Source organism: Anas platyrhynchos, chromosome 16, assembly GCF_047663525.1.
Source record: "Anas platyrhynchos isolate ZD024472 breed Pekin duck chromosome 16, IASCAAS_PekinDuck_T2T, whole genome shotgun sequence".
Classification (NCBI taxonomy): domain Eukaryota; kingdom Metazoa; phylum Chordata; class Aves; order Anseriformes; family Anatidae; genus Anas; species Anas platyrhynchos.
This window is the reverse complement of record NC_092602.1, coordinates 8,567,816-8,582,097: the sequence shown is the minus strand read 5'-3', so window position 1 is coordinate 8,582,097 and position 14,282 is coordinate 8,567,816. Positions and strand designations below refer to the sequence as shown.

Genomic DNA, 14,282 nt, shown 5'->3' with positions numbered 1-14,282 from the left:
TAGCAGGCAAAGATACTGTGATACTGTCCTTCCACTCTCCCCTTAAAGCACACAAAAACATGATACAGCCAGTGCCAAGGGTATTTTCTGCTTTGGCCATATTTGACAAAAAAGGGAACAAAGAACAACCCCGCAACCACAAAGCCCCACTGACTGCTCCATTCTGCACTCCAGGCATTTAAAAGAGGGAACATCCTGGGCCTAGGAACCAAGCTCCCCAGACACACATGGTGTCAGGGAGACCTGCCAAGGCTGGACGCTCGCTTCCCTTACCCTGGCAGGAAGGAAGCACTATGAAATCTTTGAGCTGTTTGTGGCAAGGGGAGGAGCTGCTACCACGTCCACCGCACCACATTAGTTAGGGGAAAATACACCTATTAACCTGCTGGGATGTTCCCAGCAGGATGTGGGAGAAGCCCACATTGGCAAACTCCAACCACCCAGCAGGGAACGCCAGGTGGTCAGCAGTCCATCCATCCCAAGCTTCCTACCTGGCTTGGTCAGCATGTTCTGCACCTGTACAAGTCTGACTAGTATTTCACGTTCCGACCTCTTTGACGCAAGCATCTGTTTCTAGCCTTTCCTCATTGACCTTCCATCTTTTGACTGCCTCTCTACCCACATGTTTATGTTTATTAGGAATAAATCTGTCTTACAAGACTACCTTGGGGCAGCAAACAGCATTCCTGTCTGCGTGCCATGGCAGCTGTGAGGACCTAACAACCAGCCGGTTCTGAAAAAGAAAGCTAGAAATCAGTGCTTTGCTCCCACCCCTCACGAACTACATTTAAAAAGGTAAAAAGAGAGGCAAAATAAAAGGAAGGTGGAATACAGTAATAAAGGAAATTGCATGGATATCCCATGCCTACAGTGTTATGCTGTTTTCTTCTCAACTGGGTGGTGCTTCTTGGTATTCCAAGGATTTAAAAACCAAAAGACTGAGTCACAGTCATAAATGCAATCTTGCAACCTGAATCAAGGCCAGTCAGAGTGGATAGAAGCACTGAAGATATTAGAAAGTGTGCATATACTGGCCTCAAGCCATGGCTGTTATGAACATGTTTACAGCTTGTCAACCTAAGTACTTTTGTTTACTAACCAGGTTGGCATTGCATGTTGAATTCAATTACTGTGAGCCTGCAATTCACCAGCTCCAAGGATTAGACAATGTCAGCTCTTCCCAAGTCTGTTTAAAGAACTCAGGGCTTTCTGGCTGTTGTTTAAAATAACAGCAAGAATTGTTTTATTGCAAATGTTAGAAAAACACAGATTAAGAATCTTGAAACCACAATGTGTAAGATTTTGCAAAGTAGTTGCTGCTGGAACAGTTCTGTAAAGAGAAGCAGTGTTTCAAAGTGGGCGTATAAAAGGCACTGTAACTCTCAGACCTTCCTTTGGTACAGTGTGTTCGTATGCTGTGCAATGAATGTGTTCAAAGGAGAGGTTTCCTGTAAGGACAGCTCAGAATCTCATAGAGAACACGACACACTATGAAAGAGAAAAAAACATTCATTTTAATTTTTAAAGTGTAAATATCTTTGAAAGCTTCCACTAAACAGCTGGAGGTGTCTCATTGTCTAGGTGATATTAAACAGGGCAAATTCTGCAACTGAACCATATCACGCTCTGTGCAGGGAGGGGAAGGAGCAGGGAGAGGAGCCAACATTATTTATAACATCAGTACTGGTGTGCCAACTCTCCTCAGGAAGGGCTGTACATCCAGGCAGAAACCTTAAGCAACACAGAGTTGGAGAAGAAAAAGGAAAAGTTGCATCTGTTGGGGGCGGTGAGAAAAAAATAGCAGTAAATAAAGAAAAAAATAAATACAAGCAAATACAGAGAGGAAGAAAAGAGAAGGATTCGGAAATGCTGGAGATGGGAGGAGAAGCCAGCAGCAGCAGTAGTAAGCAGAGCTGTGAGAGAAGTAATCCCAGTTATTGATGTAGCTTCAGAGGTCAACTTTTCTCCCCAGGTCTGTCAGGACCCAACCCCAGTAGGATAAGCAGTGCATATCCCTCCTGTTTTGCAAGGAAAAAAGTCAGATGATGATGAGTTTGACTGCTTTGCTCCAGACTTGTCCCCATAGGAAGCTTACACAGACCCTTAGGCAGCCATGCCAGATTTCATTCCTCTCCGTGCTCTGCAGAGCCTCAGTTCCCTTCCAGCCTGCTAGACCCACGCATTAAAGAACAGAGCAGATGACAACAAAAGGTATACCCTACAGATTTATTTATTTTTTAATTAAAGCAGCACTTAACATCTCAAAGCATTCAGAGGAGTGGCATTTTATTTTTGTTGGAGCACTTAAAATCCTGACAAAAAAAATAAGTCATCATCAAGGTGCCAAGGACATTCTTATTGGTTAAAAGCCACACAACAGATTTCTAGACATGTCCAAGACAGGCACACAAAGGACACTAAAAAGGCTCCTTCCATGAGCAAGTGGAGAGAAGGCATGGTGCTTACTGGGAGGCAACAAGCCAGAGATGGCAGAGAGTCCTGGATTGTGTTTAAGGGAGCCAGTACGGCAGCATTGCCTGCAAGTTTAAATAATGCTTTGAGCTCCCCCACAGTCACAGCTTTGAAAGACAGCTAGAGACAGCTAGAAGACTGGAGACTTTGGTGTCACTAGAAAGGTGAGGAAGGAGAAGGCAAGTCACTGACTGCCTGACTGAACCAATGACTGGTGGAATTTAGAACTACCAAGTGCTGTTATCCTGGAGCTAAAATGCAGATTCCCTGCCCTGGGACCAAGCTAGGAGAAGAGTCTACAACCTGTTGTGCTGCAGTCCTGCTTCCCAGATGGCTGCCAGGCAGTGGGAACAGGAGAATCTAGGCTGAGGACTGGCAATAACTGCCAGTGCTGTGCCAACCAGTGGACTGCACAGCAGAACAGGGAAAAAAAAAAAAAATCTACCTGGAAATCTCTAAGTATTGGCCAACTTCCCTTCCAAATAGAATATAAAGTAGGAATTAGTTGCTCAGAGGTGATGTATACAAAAATTGGAGAGATCCATTCTGGGAAAAAAAAAATCATCTCAATCTCTAGATTAATCTCTCTCATTTCCTGGTGGTGTGGGTGGGGGCATGGAACCAGCCTTCCCACAGCCTGTCCTGCTCCCATCTCCACAGAGCCCAACACCCTCGACCCACACATCTCTGGGCCTGGCTTTGTTAGCAAGCAGATCTTGAAAGGCTTTCTCATCTTGACCCTTCCCATCACTCTAATCTCTCCCCACATGAGTAATAGCGACAGGACTATCATGACTGGAGCTTCCCATTCCCTCTAAATGTCTTCAGCCTCAAAGCAACAAGCTACTCACTCCAAAGCTCTTGGCAGTAATTCTCCTCTAGTGAAGGGTGTCAGTCACTAACACTGCCAGCTGTCCCAGTGCTTTCCCCTGCCCCTGGAACAAGCTCTCCCTCTGTCCTCTAACTCTATCCAAGGATCTTCCCTACTTTTCCCCCTAACTATATGAGGAGGGCAGAAAGATTCTTGTTCTTTCTGCTCTAAGGGATGGAATTAATACTACCTATTACAAACACTGTCTGGCACCTCCTGAAGCTACCAGTTCTGTCTTATTTGGCAAACGTTCAGGTTGACGTTTTCCAAAACAGTTTCCAGAATTTTGGGGAATTTCAATAACAACAGTTCAACTGTTACAAAAAGCAAGGTTCAGGAAAACTAAATAACTTCTCAAGTTCAATGAACAAACAACTTACCCTTATACATTAATGGAACCTATTTCTCCCTTTTCCTCATCTCCGTAGGCTTGCTTCAGAGCAACAGTTTGGCAGAAGCATTGGCTTTATGCCAGGACATGCTTCAGCAGCTCAGCATGAGATTCTGGAAGAGCCAGAAGAGGGGGTACAGCCTATATTGCACAATGCAAACATTTGTTACGGCCTCCTTACCACAAAAATGATGAGTTGGGATGTTAAGATACACATTAAAAACGCCCAGGCTGTTTATGTCCTCTCCAGATCAAAGAGGAAACAGGCTGGTGCACCTCTTTCCACCCTCCCTGGATAGCAGATGTTTGTGTGACAGAAACAAAGCAGGTAGAATATAAACACATAAGAAGTGGCTGAAATCCTACAGTTTGGAGGCAGACCAGCCAGTGTCTTGTAGTCTGCTTAGATGGTACAGGTGAGAGGGGAATTGGAAAACAGATCCCAAATGACAGAGATTTAGAAGAACACAAACCTTCTGGAAATCAACTTGTGGCCCTCACTTCCTGGAACACAGAACAAGAGGTGGTGGGAGCTGGTCACCCCACATACTGAGGGAACGTGAAGTCCCTCTGAAAGCACTCCAGGAGGTATCTTCTCATTCTCTTTTGGAACAAGACACTGCTTTTGTCACTGCACCTTCTCTATGCTGGTGAGGTAGACCAAATGTAGATCAGCTTGACACACTAGCCAACCAAATTCTATAGCTGCTACCAAAAGATGGAGGGATTTAGTCAAAGACTTGGCAAAAATTGCAAGGCCCAGAGCAAGCCCACAAAATATGTCAAAACAAAATGCCTTTAATGTTTAGCTATCAATGAACCAATCTCCAAAAGCAAGGCTGGTCTCATGGATAAGGCAGATTAACATCACCAGAATGCTGTGTCTGGTGATGATAAATGAATTGGTCAGAATCACCTTTTTTCCTTTTGTTTTTTTTTTGGCATGCTTTCCATCTCCTGGGTGCCTGACTGGAGTGCTGTTAACTCTTGGTTGCAAGTAATACTAAAGGGACTTCCCTTGAATGTAAAGAATGCATTCAAAATCAGAACCTGGTTTTGTAGAACATTAGACATCTCGCATTAAGCACCCAAAATTAGCAGATGCTTTTCCTATAATCTCTCTACCTTTGTTACCTGTGGTCAGTGAACATACTATCCTCTTATCTCACAGGAACATTGCAAGGATAATTAAGACCTGTGTAGCATTCTAATAGCATTTGGAATTAATAGTCACGTCCAAAGGAAGTGAGTATTTCTGTACTCAGAGCAGAGCGAGAAGTGTCCTGTAGGTAAGTTGTACATGTAGCACTAGAGATAAAACATTGAATCCAGTGAGTATCATTCACTACGTACACTAAACAATGCAGAAAGCCCATACAAAAAAAATATGACAACCGTATAATTGAAAATTATCATAAAGACTCAAGTCTATAGGCAGAAGGCAGGGCTGGATAATCAGTCATTTCTTAACTTGTGAATGACTTTACAATCTTAATATTTTGACAGTGGTATATATAGCACAAGTGTCATGTTGCTGCATACAGTAATTGTTCATTTCTAGACTCTGGTCACAAAGATAATTAGAATTTTCTTAAAGTAATTGCAGGCACATAAGACAGAAGTAAGAGGATAGAAATAGCAACCACATGTAAAGAAATATGTTTTCTGCTAATCAGGTGTAGTGGGAAAAAAAAAAAAAAAAGACCTGCATCCTGGAATTTGAGGCTTCTGTTCCAACACATTTTTTGTGCTTGGCTCAGCACACTGTGTTTGACACTTAATTTTGTTACTGATGTCTTTTCCACTACAGTTGAAAACAGCAGAATAAAACTTGTCTAACAACTTGTGATAAAAAAGTTTAACTTGTTTAGGAAATAACATAGCCATACATAGGCTCATCCCTTCCTATTTGTTGTAGACCCTCCTTCATGAGTGGCATTGTCATTTATGGACTAATTTCAGGTAGGATCAGCTGAAGCAGTTGACTTTTGTGATTAGAAGTCTAATCTGTATCAAGACACTTCTACTGGAAACAGTAAAATATCTTTTTACAGTTAAAGAGAAGAAAGCTGCCATTTATGTTATATTATGTTATGTTATATAACATATGTATATTTATGTTATATATGCCCTTTTTTTTTAAAGGGCAATATTCTAGCATTATTAAGATGACTCTAAAATTAACTACTCTAAAAGGTTACGAGAAATATTCAAACAAACCAAGAACAAGATGCGATATTAGATAGTGTCTTGTCCAGGCCTTCTGTTACAGACACTATGACAACTGGTTCTTTTAAGACAACTCCCAGCCATATGAAGTCACACATCATTTTTCCCTCAACCTAAGAAACATAACCTGAAAATCTCAAGACAATATTAAAACGTTTTTGGAGTTTTTGAAGTTATTAATGATCATTTCTTCATTCAAAAGACTCTTGCATATCACAAAAATTCTCATACTGAGAGGTAAAGAAGTATCTCAGAGCTAATAGGCTAAAGCAGAAGCAGCTAGCTAGATTCCATGCACTACATTCAAGTAAAATTAAGCAAACCAACAACATATGTACTTCATAATGCTTTAAGAGATCTTGACAAGAACAACACCGTCTCAAGTAGGCTTCTTAATCTAACAATCAACTGCAAAAAGTAAGGAAACATATGATATTATACTAACCAATAAAGAGTTATAGAAGGATGTATACAATGAATGCTAAACAGCAATGGTCTGTGAAACTCATCAGGCTCCTGAAATCTTTTTGATATAAGATAAATAAGTGTCTGATACAGGTGATGGTGTTGATTTACATGTACACTGATATCTATAAAAGATAGATCATCTTCTCCCATGACACCCTGATTAATAGGACAGAATAATACAAAGTCAACACAAATTAAGCTACTTAACAACTACTGCAGATTTCAAAGCATCATTTATAATGTGAAAATTCAAGGTAGGTTAGGTACACTGTCTTAGAAATATATCAGGAAGGAAGTGACAGTCATTCATAAAAATGCTTAATAGCACAAGGACAACTTGGGGAAAACATAAGTCTGCAGATGACAAATTCAAAGAAATAGCAGTTTGGGATTGAAGTGCTTTGCAGTTTAGGAAGCAAAAGGATAAAGATGACAAAGGTAGAAAGGTGAACAGATCAATTCAAGGTAAATATAAGACATTTTTGATTGAAGGCAGAGTTATGTTGTGTTTTTTGTTTTGTTTTTAAACCAAAGTGAGTGGTAGGCTCTCTATCAAGACCAAAGAACAAAAAAAATAAATAAAATAAAAAATTCCTCAAGTGCCAAGCTATAGCCATGCTTGTGAACCTGAAGCAAAAATATATAATGCAAGATAGCCTGAAGGGCCACATGAAAACAGAAGTCAAGCTAGGTGGTCCCTTCTGAGCTTTTTATCTATTGTAATTAATGATATAGATAGGTATTTGGTGAATAGTAAGTGGCCACCTCCTATCCAAAGTCATCGTACTTCAGAGCTCGCAGTTTTAATCTCTCTTATTCCATTTTCACAGGGCAAAGGAAGTGGACTGTATATTCTAAATGCTTTATCAAAGCCATTAACCTACCTGAAAATAATTTGGATTTTTCTTGTGAAAGGCGAGGACAACCCACACGCACAGATGCACACATTGAACACATCCCCTTAATGCATCTATACTTTAGGATGTTTAGCCCCCATCTTTGCTCCCTGTTAAAGCAGTCTACCTTTTTCAACTCTACAAGGCTTTGCTGACTCCAAAAAGGCAGGAAAGGACTCACTGATTTTGTAGATTCCAGAGACCCTGAAGATAGGGTGTCTCGGCTGCCCCGACTCTTGGAACTGAGATGAGGTGAAGATGAAGGTGAGTCATCAATATAGGGCATCATATCATGATGTCGCCTCTGTTCTTCAGCACGGTCTGCATCGTACGCATAGCTAGGTGGTGTGCCACTGAACGAAGCATCTGTAAAACACAGGAGAAAAATCTGTCTGGTCAGAGTCAAGCTGGACAGGAGATGGGGAGACAGGCTGGTCAACCACAGCACTGCCAGCCTCCCACCTATGATGATTACTTCTCAGTAAATCCAGAGTCAGTGATAGTTAAATATAGACCAAGTGGAGGTATAAATTTAATTAAACTTCTGTTGTCACCAAACATTCAATCATTTTAAGTCCTAAAAGACAAAGTCCTTTCTAATATTTAATACTGGTGTTCATTTAATCGCAGTTCTTTTCCCCAAGTTCTACTTCAAAAGCATTAGGAGAATTAAATCCTTTTGCACGCTCCATAAAAGTTATGTAAGTTTAGGAATGCAGTGGGTTAGGGTAACCAACTGTTTTTTTTCTGTGGAACAAGAACAGATGATGCCCCTGCCGGTTTAGCAATCATAGGTAATACATAGCTCAAAAGAGGAATGGCTGGACTTGATGATTTTGAGTATCTTTTCCAATCTAGATGATTCAATGGTTCTATGACTCTATAACTCGTTTCAGACCTCTCAGAACAAGAGGACTAGGAAAGAAAGGTCTCGAGTGTCAAGTGAACCGGCCTGCTGCCAAAAATAAAATCTTAAGAGGCCTTCTTCTATTGCCTGCTGCTCCTCCTTGATTTGGAGACTAATTCCTTAAACCAACAACCACTCTGCCCTCCACTCCCCCCCACCCCACCCCAAACCAACCAACCAAACAAGAAATTGACGGTGCTATGAAGAGCCAAATTAACCATTATTGCATCAGACACCAATGAACTACTGAAGGAAAGATAAGTATCTTTGGTAGGGGCATACTGAGACTGTTTCTACAAAAAAATCTGTATTAAGGACACACACAGAACAGAACAGCTCCCTCTACCATAAATTAGTAAAGGTCTTTTACTTCTCTGCACAAATACACACAGAAGAGGTAATTTTCCTTTCTGCACAGGGGCACAGCAGCACTTGAATCTTGCCCGAGGGAAGCTGGAGACAACCTTCGAGGGGCCTGCTGCTGGTACCATGCACATGAAGCACTTACACCCAGCAGTGCCCAGAAGTGGTGCGCAGTAACAGTTATGCCATTTTGTGTTGTGACCCATGCATGGTTCCTCTGCCTCCTTCAGTTACAAGTCACAAAACATCACTCTTTCCCCAAAACTGGAAAATAATTACAGCAGATTAACTAGATCCGCTTTTATTGTAGCTGGCAAGTCTTACAGAAGACAAAGCCACAAACTAAGATTTATTTATTTTTGGTCTTGAGTCTAAAATTTTGTATTAATTTCACACTGGAACACAAGTTTTACTTGTAGAATATTTTCACAAATATCTAGGTTCTGCAAAACTAATAAGCAGCAGCTGCCAAGCATACTAATAATCCTGTTATACATCACTAAGGCAGGGTGGAGGAGTAACATTTTAGAGCCCACTTTCCTCCCTCACAGCAAACTCAGTTAAAGCATGACTCATTCCAGTAAAGGATGTGAACTTTGTGTGGAACAGAATAAAACTTGATCCATGTGGCTTATTCAGGAGGGAGAGCTGGTCGAGGGAATTTATGCAAACAATATACTGAAAACCCAACAATAAAGTCACTGTAGAAGCGAGCCTCTGTCTCAACTTCTACCAAATACCACCCAGCTAAATTACAGCTGTATATGAGGCCTTCAGGCTGCTGAATGCCCATGGCAATATTATTTTAACAAACTCAATGAGCTTTGTGTCACCCACTGCCTCATGGTATTACCTTGTGCTCAAGCCCTCAGAGTTTCTCAGAAGACTTTTAGATTGTGCAAGACCACAGGAATGGGGAAGGTAGGGAGAGGGGAAAAAAAAAAAGAAAAAAAAAAGAAAGAAAGAAAAAAGTGGCACATGTTCTCTGGAATGGACTTTTATTGAGATGTTAGAGGCTTTCCGGAGTTTCTCAACTGTTTGGAATATACCCTGTTAAGTTGTTTGGGTAAATGAAGGCTTGCAAGGGAGTTGCTGAATAGGATAATCAGTCACAAATAAAAAAATAATACAATTAAATACATAAAATAAAATAAATAAAATATTTTTAGATATCCCGAAGTTGGATAATGCCTACAAACCTGCAAGCCAACCAGATCTCATTCTTGAATTGTCATGACCCCTTTGGCTAAAAGAATACGGAAGAGAAGACAGCATGGCCCTTGCCTTGCGCTACCCAAACAGGGGCCAAGTAACAACACCCTGTTGCTGTGCAGAAATTAAGGCAGGAATATCTCTTTCCACTCCCAGTGTTCACTTTCTAATTTTATAGTTTGCTCCATTTCTGTTAATGGGGGAGTGAACTAAATCTAAAACATTAGCAGAAAAGATTGGAGTGAATCACAGTATTTTCACTTTCCTCACTTTCCCCTGCTAAGAAGTAGGCTTCACACTTCTTGCATAACACATTCTTCTTTCTACTGCACAGGGAAACCTTTACCTGAAAGGGAAGGAAAGGGAAGGTTGGAAGACTTGAGTTTGAAAGAAGAAATTTATTCCTAGCTTTACAAAAAGATCCAGTCTACCTTTGAAGCATTCACTTTGTCTTCCTACCTATAAAAATGAAAATAAGACATCGCAACAGGGAGTAAAGAGTGTCAATCCATCAGTGTCACCGACTGCCAAAAGATCCATGCCGAGAAAGCTCCAAATACAATTTAAGACTTTAATACTGTATCCTCCACACATTAAAAAGCTTAGAAGCAGTTATAATCCTTCTTTCTATTATTGCTGCATACAGCACTGAAATCCACCTATGGAGATTTTAATTATCTCTGAGGCAGACGGACTTTCTTGCTTTTATTCCACCATTTATTCCAACAGAAGCAAAGTATTACGGCAGCCAGATACACTACGCAAGTCCTAATACAAGTAACAGAGGTAGACTTGCATCCCTCTGATTAGAGACCACTGTTGCTAGGGAAACGAGGTTATTCAGCTCTCCTAAAGCCAGCACAATGCTGCGCAGGCTGTTCAGGCTCTACCTGGAAGCAAAAACACTGCTGCAAAGAGGCTGGAGCCAGGAGCTCACCCAACACTCCCAGTTGTGCCAGGTGCCACTCTTGGAGGTGGCTGGTGGAAACAGTATCTAGAGGAAGATGAAGCACAGGTATGACAGGCAGTTGCTGACAGGTGACAACTAAGGAAAAAGGGTAGGGATATGAGGATGCTGGGCTCAAATGAGAGAGCACCAGAAGGAAATACTGAGGACTGATGCCACTTGGGGTCTCTGCTCAGTTCAGTGAGCAGAGGAGGGAGCAGAAGCAAGATAAGCCATTACAGACGGGGAGCGAAGCACCAGCGCTGCTCTGCACACTGGGACCTGACTTAGCAACACGGCCATTTAACCCGACAAGGCTTAACGCACAGAGCTTATCCTCTGATAGCCAACGGGTAACAAACGCTCACGCTTCTCTCACCTGGCCAGCAGGATCCCCTCCTCTATAAGCAACTTGTAAGAGATCTCATCCTGTAAAGAAGAGTGGCAGCTGTGACTCCAGTGTCAAGAGGGCTTATTTCTGTAAGAGAAGCTATTTTGTTTTGGCCCTCTGATGATCCCTCAAAGTACCCTCCTGCACCAGCACAACCTTCAGGTGCAATGAACTGCTTGGGACTACAAAGGCTATACATCAATTCTGCAAGCACTGCTAAAAAAACCTCAAGCATTTACCTCTTGGTTCTGATGGCAATAGCTTCCTTGGCCTTGCTTTGCTGCAGCTTTTACAAGCCTGTCCCACTAACCCCCCTCTTCTCTTACTGCTTCCATCCTCTCAGCTCTCTTTATTTCAGTATGATTTGCTATAATTCAACATTCCTTTTCTCCATTTTTCTGTTCTTCCCCTTCTTCTAAGCTGCTCCCTTCCTTCACTGCATCAAAATTCACCTGGAGGAGGAGAATCTAACAAATCTGCAGTTAGACACAAATTGCTGCACTCAGTGACCGCACAGCAGGACCATTCCCTTTTCCTATTGCCTACACTCCTCCTGCTGTGTGTCACATTCATTCTTTGGGAGTATGAGATCACGTTAGAGATCTACCTTGCAAGCAGAAAGGAAAAAATAAATTAACTTCTAAGTTAAAAAGACAGATTAGCTGCATCTAATCCACAGCCATGCAGTGGTTTAAATGTGTCATACTTTTGCAGCATCACAGCATCCGTAGCTGCTTGAAAGGCTTAACAGCAGCACGCAGAAGTGCTTCCAAGCTAGCTGTGCTCCAGTTAATCTTACTAAGAGAGCGGTGAAGCCGCAGCAGCACAGACCTGCCTGCCTAAGTAAATACCTAGCATCCTGAAGGGGGTGGAGGAGTTGCACCTCATGCCAAAACCCCACATCACTGTGGCTTCATTGTAAATGGTATCAAGACTAGCACAAGTTTGCAGAGTCTATGCTCACACCAAAAACATTCCCTCAGTTGCAGAACTGAAAAGAGCTAAGGCAGTTTGCATGCTCTGCCTGTGCATTTCCATGCCAGGGAATGTGTAAGGCCATGGTTTGACACTGCATTGTCTTGGCAGCAAGAAAGGTCTAAGGTTTCCACCATCGAGCCATAAACCACAGCATGACCCTTTGCCTCTTATCCCCTCAGCTGTACAGCCCCACAAATGGCTGTGGTCCAGATAAAGAACTCAGCCAGCTCAAAGAAAAATATCTTGGGCAATTCCCTTCTAAGCTGGATCAGCGCTCTGATCTAGTTCATGGCACAGAAATCCCAACTGCAAGGCTACAGGCATGGTAGCTACCGAGTAGGCATGCTTGAAGCTTATATGGCTTTATGTAGTGCAGCTGAAAACAATGTATTAGCAAAGCACTGCTTCGGTTTCCTTTAGGCAGAAGTTCAGTCAGTTCCTGGATTTTGGACCTGATTGGTTTGGGGACAAATTGCCAGCATTTAACACTTTTCTTTCTCTCTCTCTTTTTTTTTTTTTTCTTTTTTAAATGCAACTTTTTCATAACTTTTCACTCATCGATATACCTTGCTGTTCTTAGCTCCAGTTTTTACATACCACCATTTGCTTGGTGATAAGCAATGCAGGTTCATGTAATCGTATTTCTTAGTGCTGGCCAGGCTGCTTGGAGAAGGATCAGGGATTCAGTCCCAGCGCTGAGCACATGCAGAAGTACATCTGTGTGGATGGGCTGTGAATGCAGTTGCCTAGGGAATATAGCAGCACTCTCTAAAGAATAAAAACATTAAACGATCAAAAACTGAGCATTTTGCTTATTTTCCTGATACCTTCTAGTTATTTTCAAAACCAGGATGTAGTGCACTTGTACACTTTTGTGCAAAACTGAGATCCAGAAACAATAATTATACTGCCTACCTATAGCAGGAGCTTGTCCTAGAGCACAGGTCAGGTATGGATAAAAATAAATGCTCCATTTTCCATGTCATATCCCTATGGTTTTATCCTTCTCAGGCTGATGAGGCAAAGGCTCTCTTAGGACACTGAACAGATTCAGAACAAACTTTCTGCTTACACGGAACAGAGACACAGAGCTGGAAGACAGCACACCTGCATATAAAGAGGTCTAGTGGAACCCGAAGCCCCCAGTCAAATATAAAATCAAGCTCATTTAGCAATCAACCAACCAAAAAAGCATTATTATTTTGTAAATCCTTTCTTCAGTATTAGATGAGCATGAAAACAGAGAGGAAATATCACAAAAGCTAGCTCCAAGCCTGCCTATGGCCTCAAGCATTAGTCCTCTCTTGAGCAGACGAAGACAGTCCAACTTTCTGTGCTAACTGATAGGCTCCTATCATGTGCCACAGGAAAAAAAAAATAAACACCACCCACAGAGGTGGATCTTCCTTCAGTGGTGGCTGAACAACCTGTTAGGGAACACAGGTTGCAAAAGTAGAATCGTGGTGAAACACACATAGAACAGAGCCCACCCACAGGAAACACCCATCAACACCTAGATGAGACCAAGCTAAATGAGCACTTCATACAACAGAGCCAAGCTGGAGCTTTCCATCTGCAGGCAGACATGAAATGGGCTCTGAAAGCAAGCTGGATGTTGGTAACTTGCAGTGAGATGTTCTTCTGGGAATAGGATATAAAAGAGGAAAAGAGGTTTCTAAATACAAGCTGGACTCTGAAATCACAACTTCAGCTTATATCACAACCAAAAAAGGAGTGCTGTGAACCCAAAAACTGGGCAGTTTTTCCTCAAATCACATTATTAATTTCAGGTTTGTATCCTCCTCTCTCCTGTTATAATAAACCATCTTTCTGTAGAAACAACTATCTGCCACATGTAAAGTTTTACCCGAGCCCTCATTTTCTTTTAAGGATAATGGTGTGCACGTGTGCGTGTGTGCATGTAGAGATTGAAAACTGCATCAATGAAAATTGTATTTTTGAAGTGGAAGACAGATAAAACAATATTGAAGCAGCAAGACAGCTGGTGGCTCTCTCTCAACCCTCCCTCCCCAGGGGATCTCAGGCTATAGACTTTAACCAGCCCCCAAGAAACTTATGCCTCTACTACCACAGTCAAGCTTTATCCTTATAGCAGACAGTGCCCTTAAGTCATTAGAAGATGAATTAACTCCAGTCC

The 14,282-nt window shown here is 41.8% G+C and overlaps 1 protein-coding gene across 4 annotated transcripts in view; it reads right to left on the bottom strand.

Annotated features, from left to right (window-relative positions):
• BCR (BCR activator of RhoGEF and GTPase) overlaps window positions 1-14,282 on the bottom strand; it is a 102,789-nt gene that overhangs the window by 47,622 nt on the left and 40,885 nt on the right. For all 4 annotated transcript variants that reach the window (XM_027469697.3, XM_072024596.1, XM_038187693.2 and 1 more), the window contains one exon: window positions 7,509-7,693. In XM_027469697.3, the coding sequence (XP_027325498.1) occupies window positions 7,509-7,693 (185 nt within the window). The remainder of the gene's footprint in view (window positions 1-7,508; window positions 7,694-14,282) is intronic.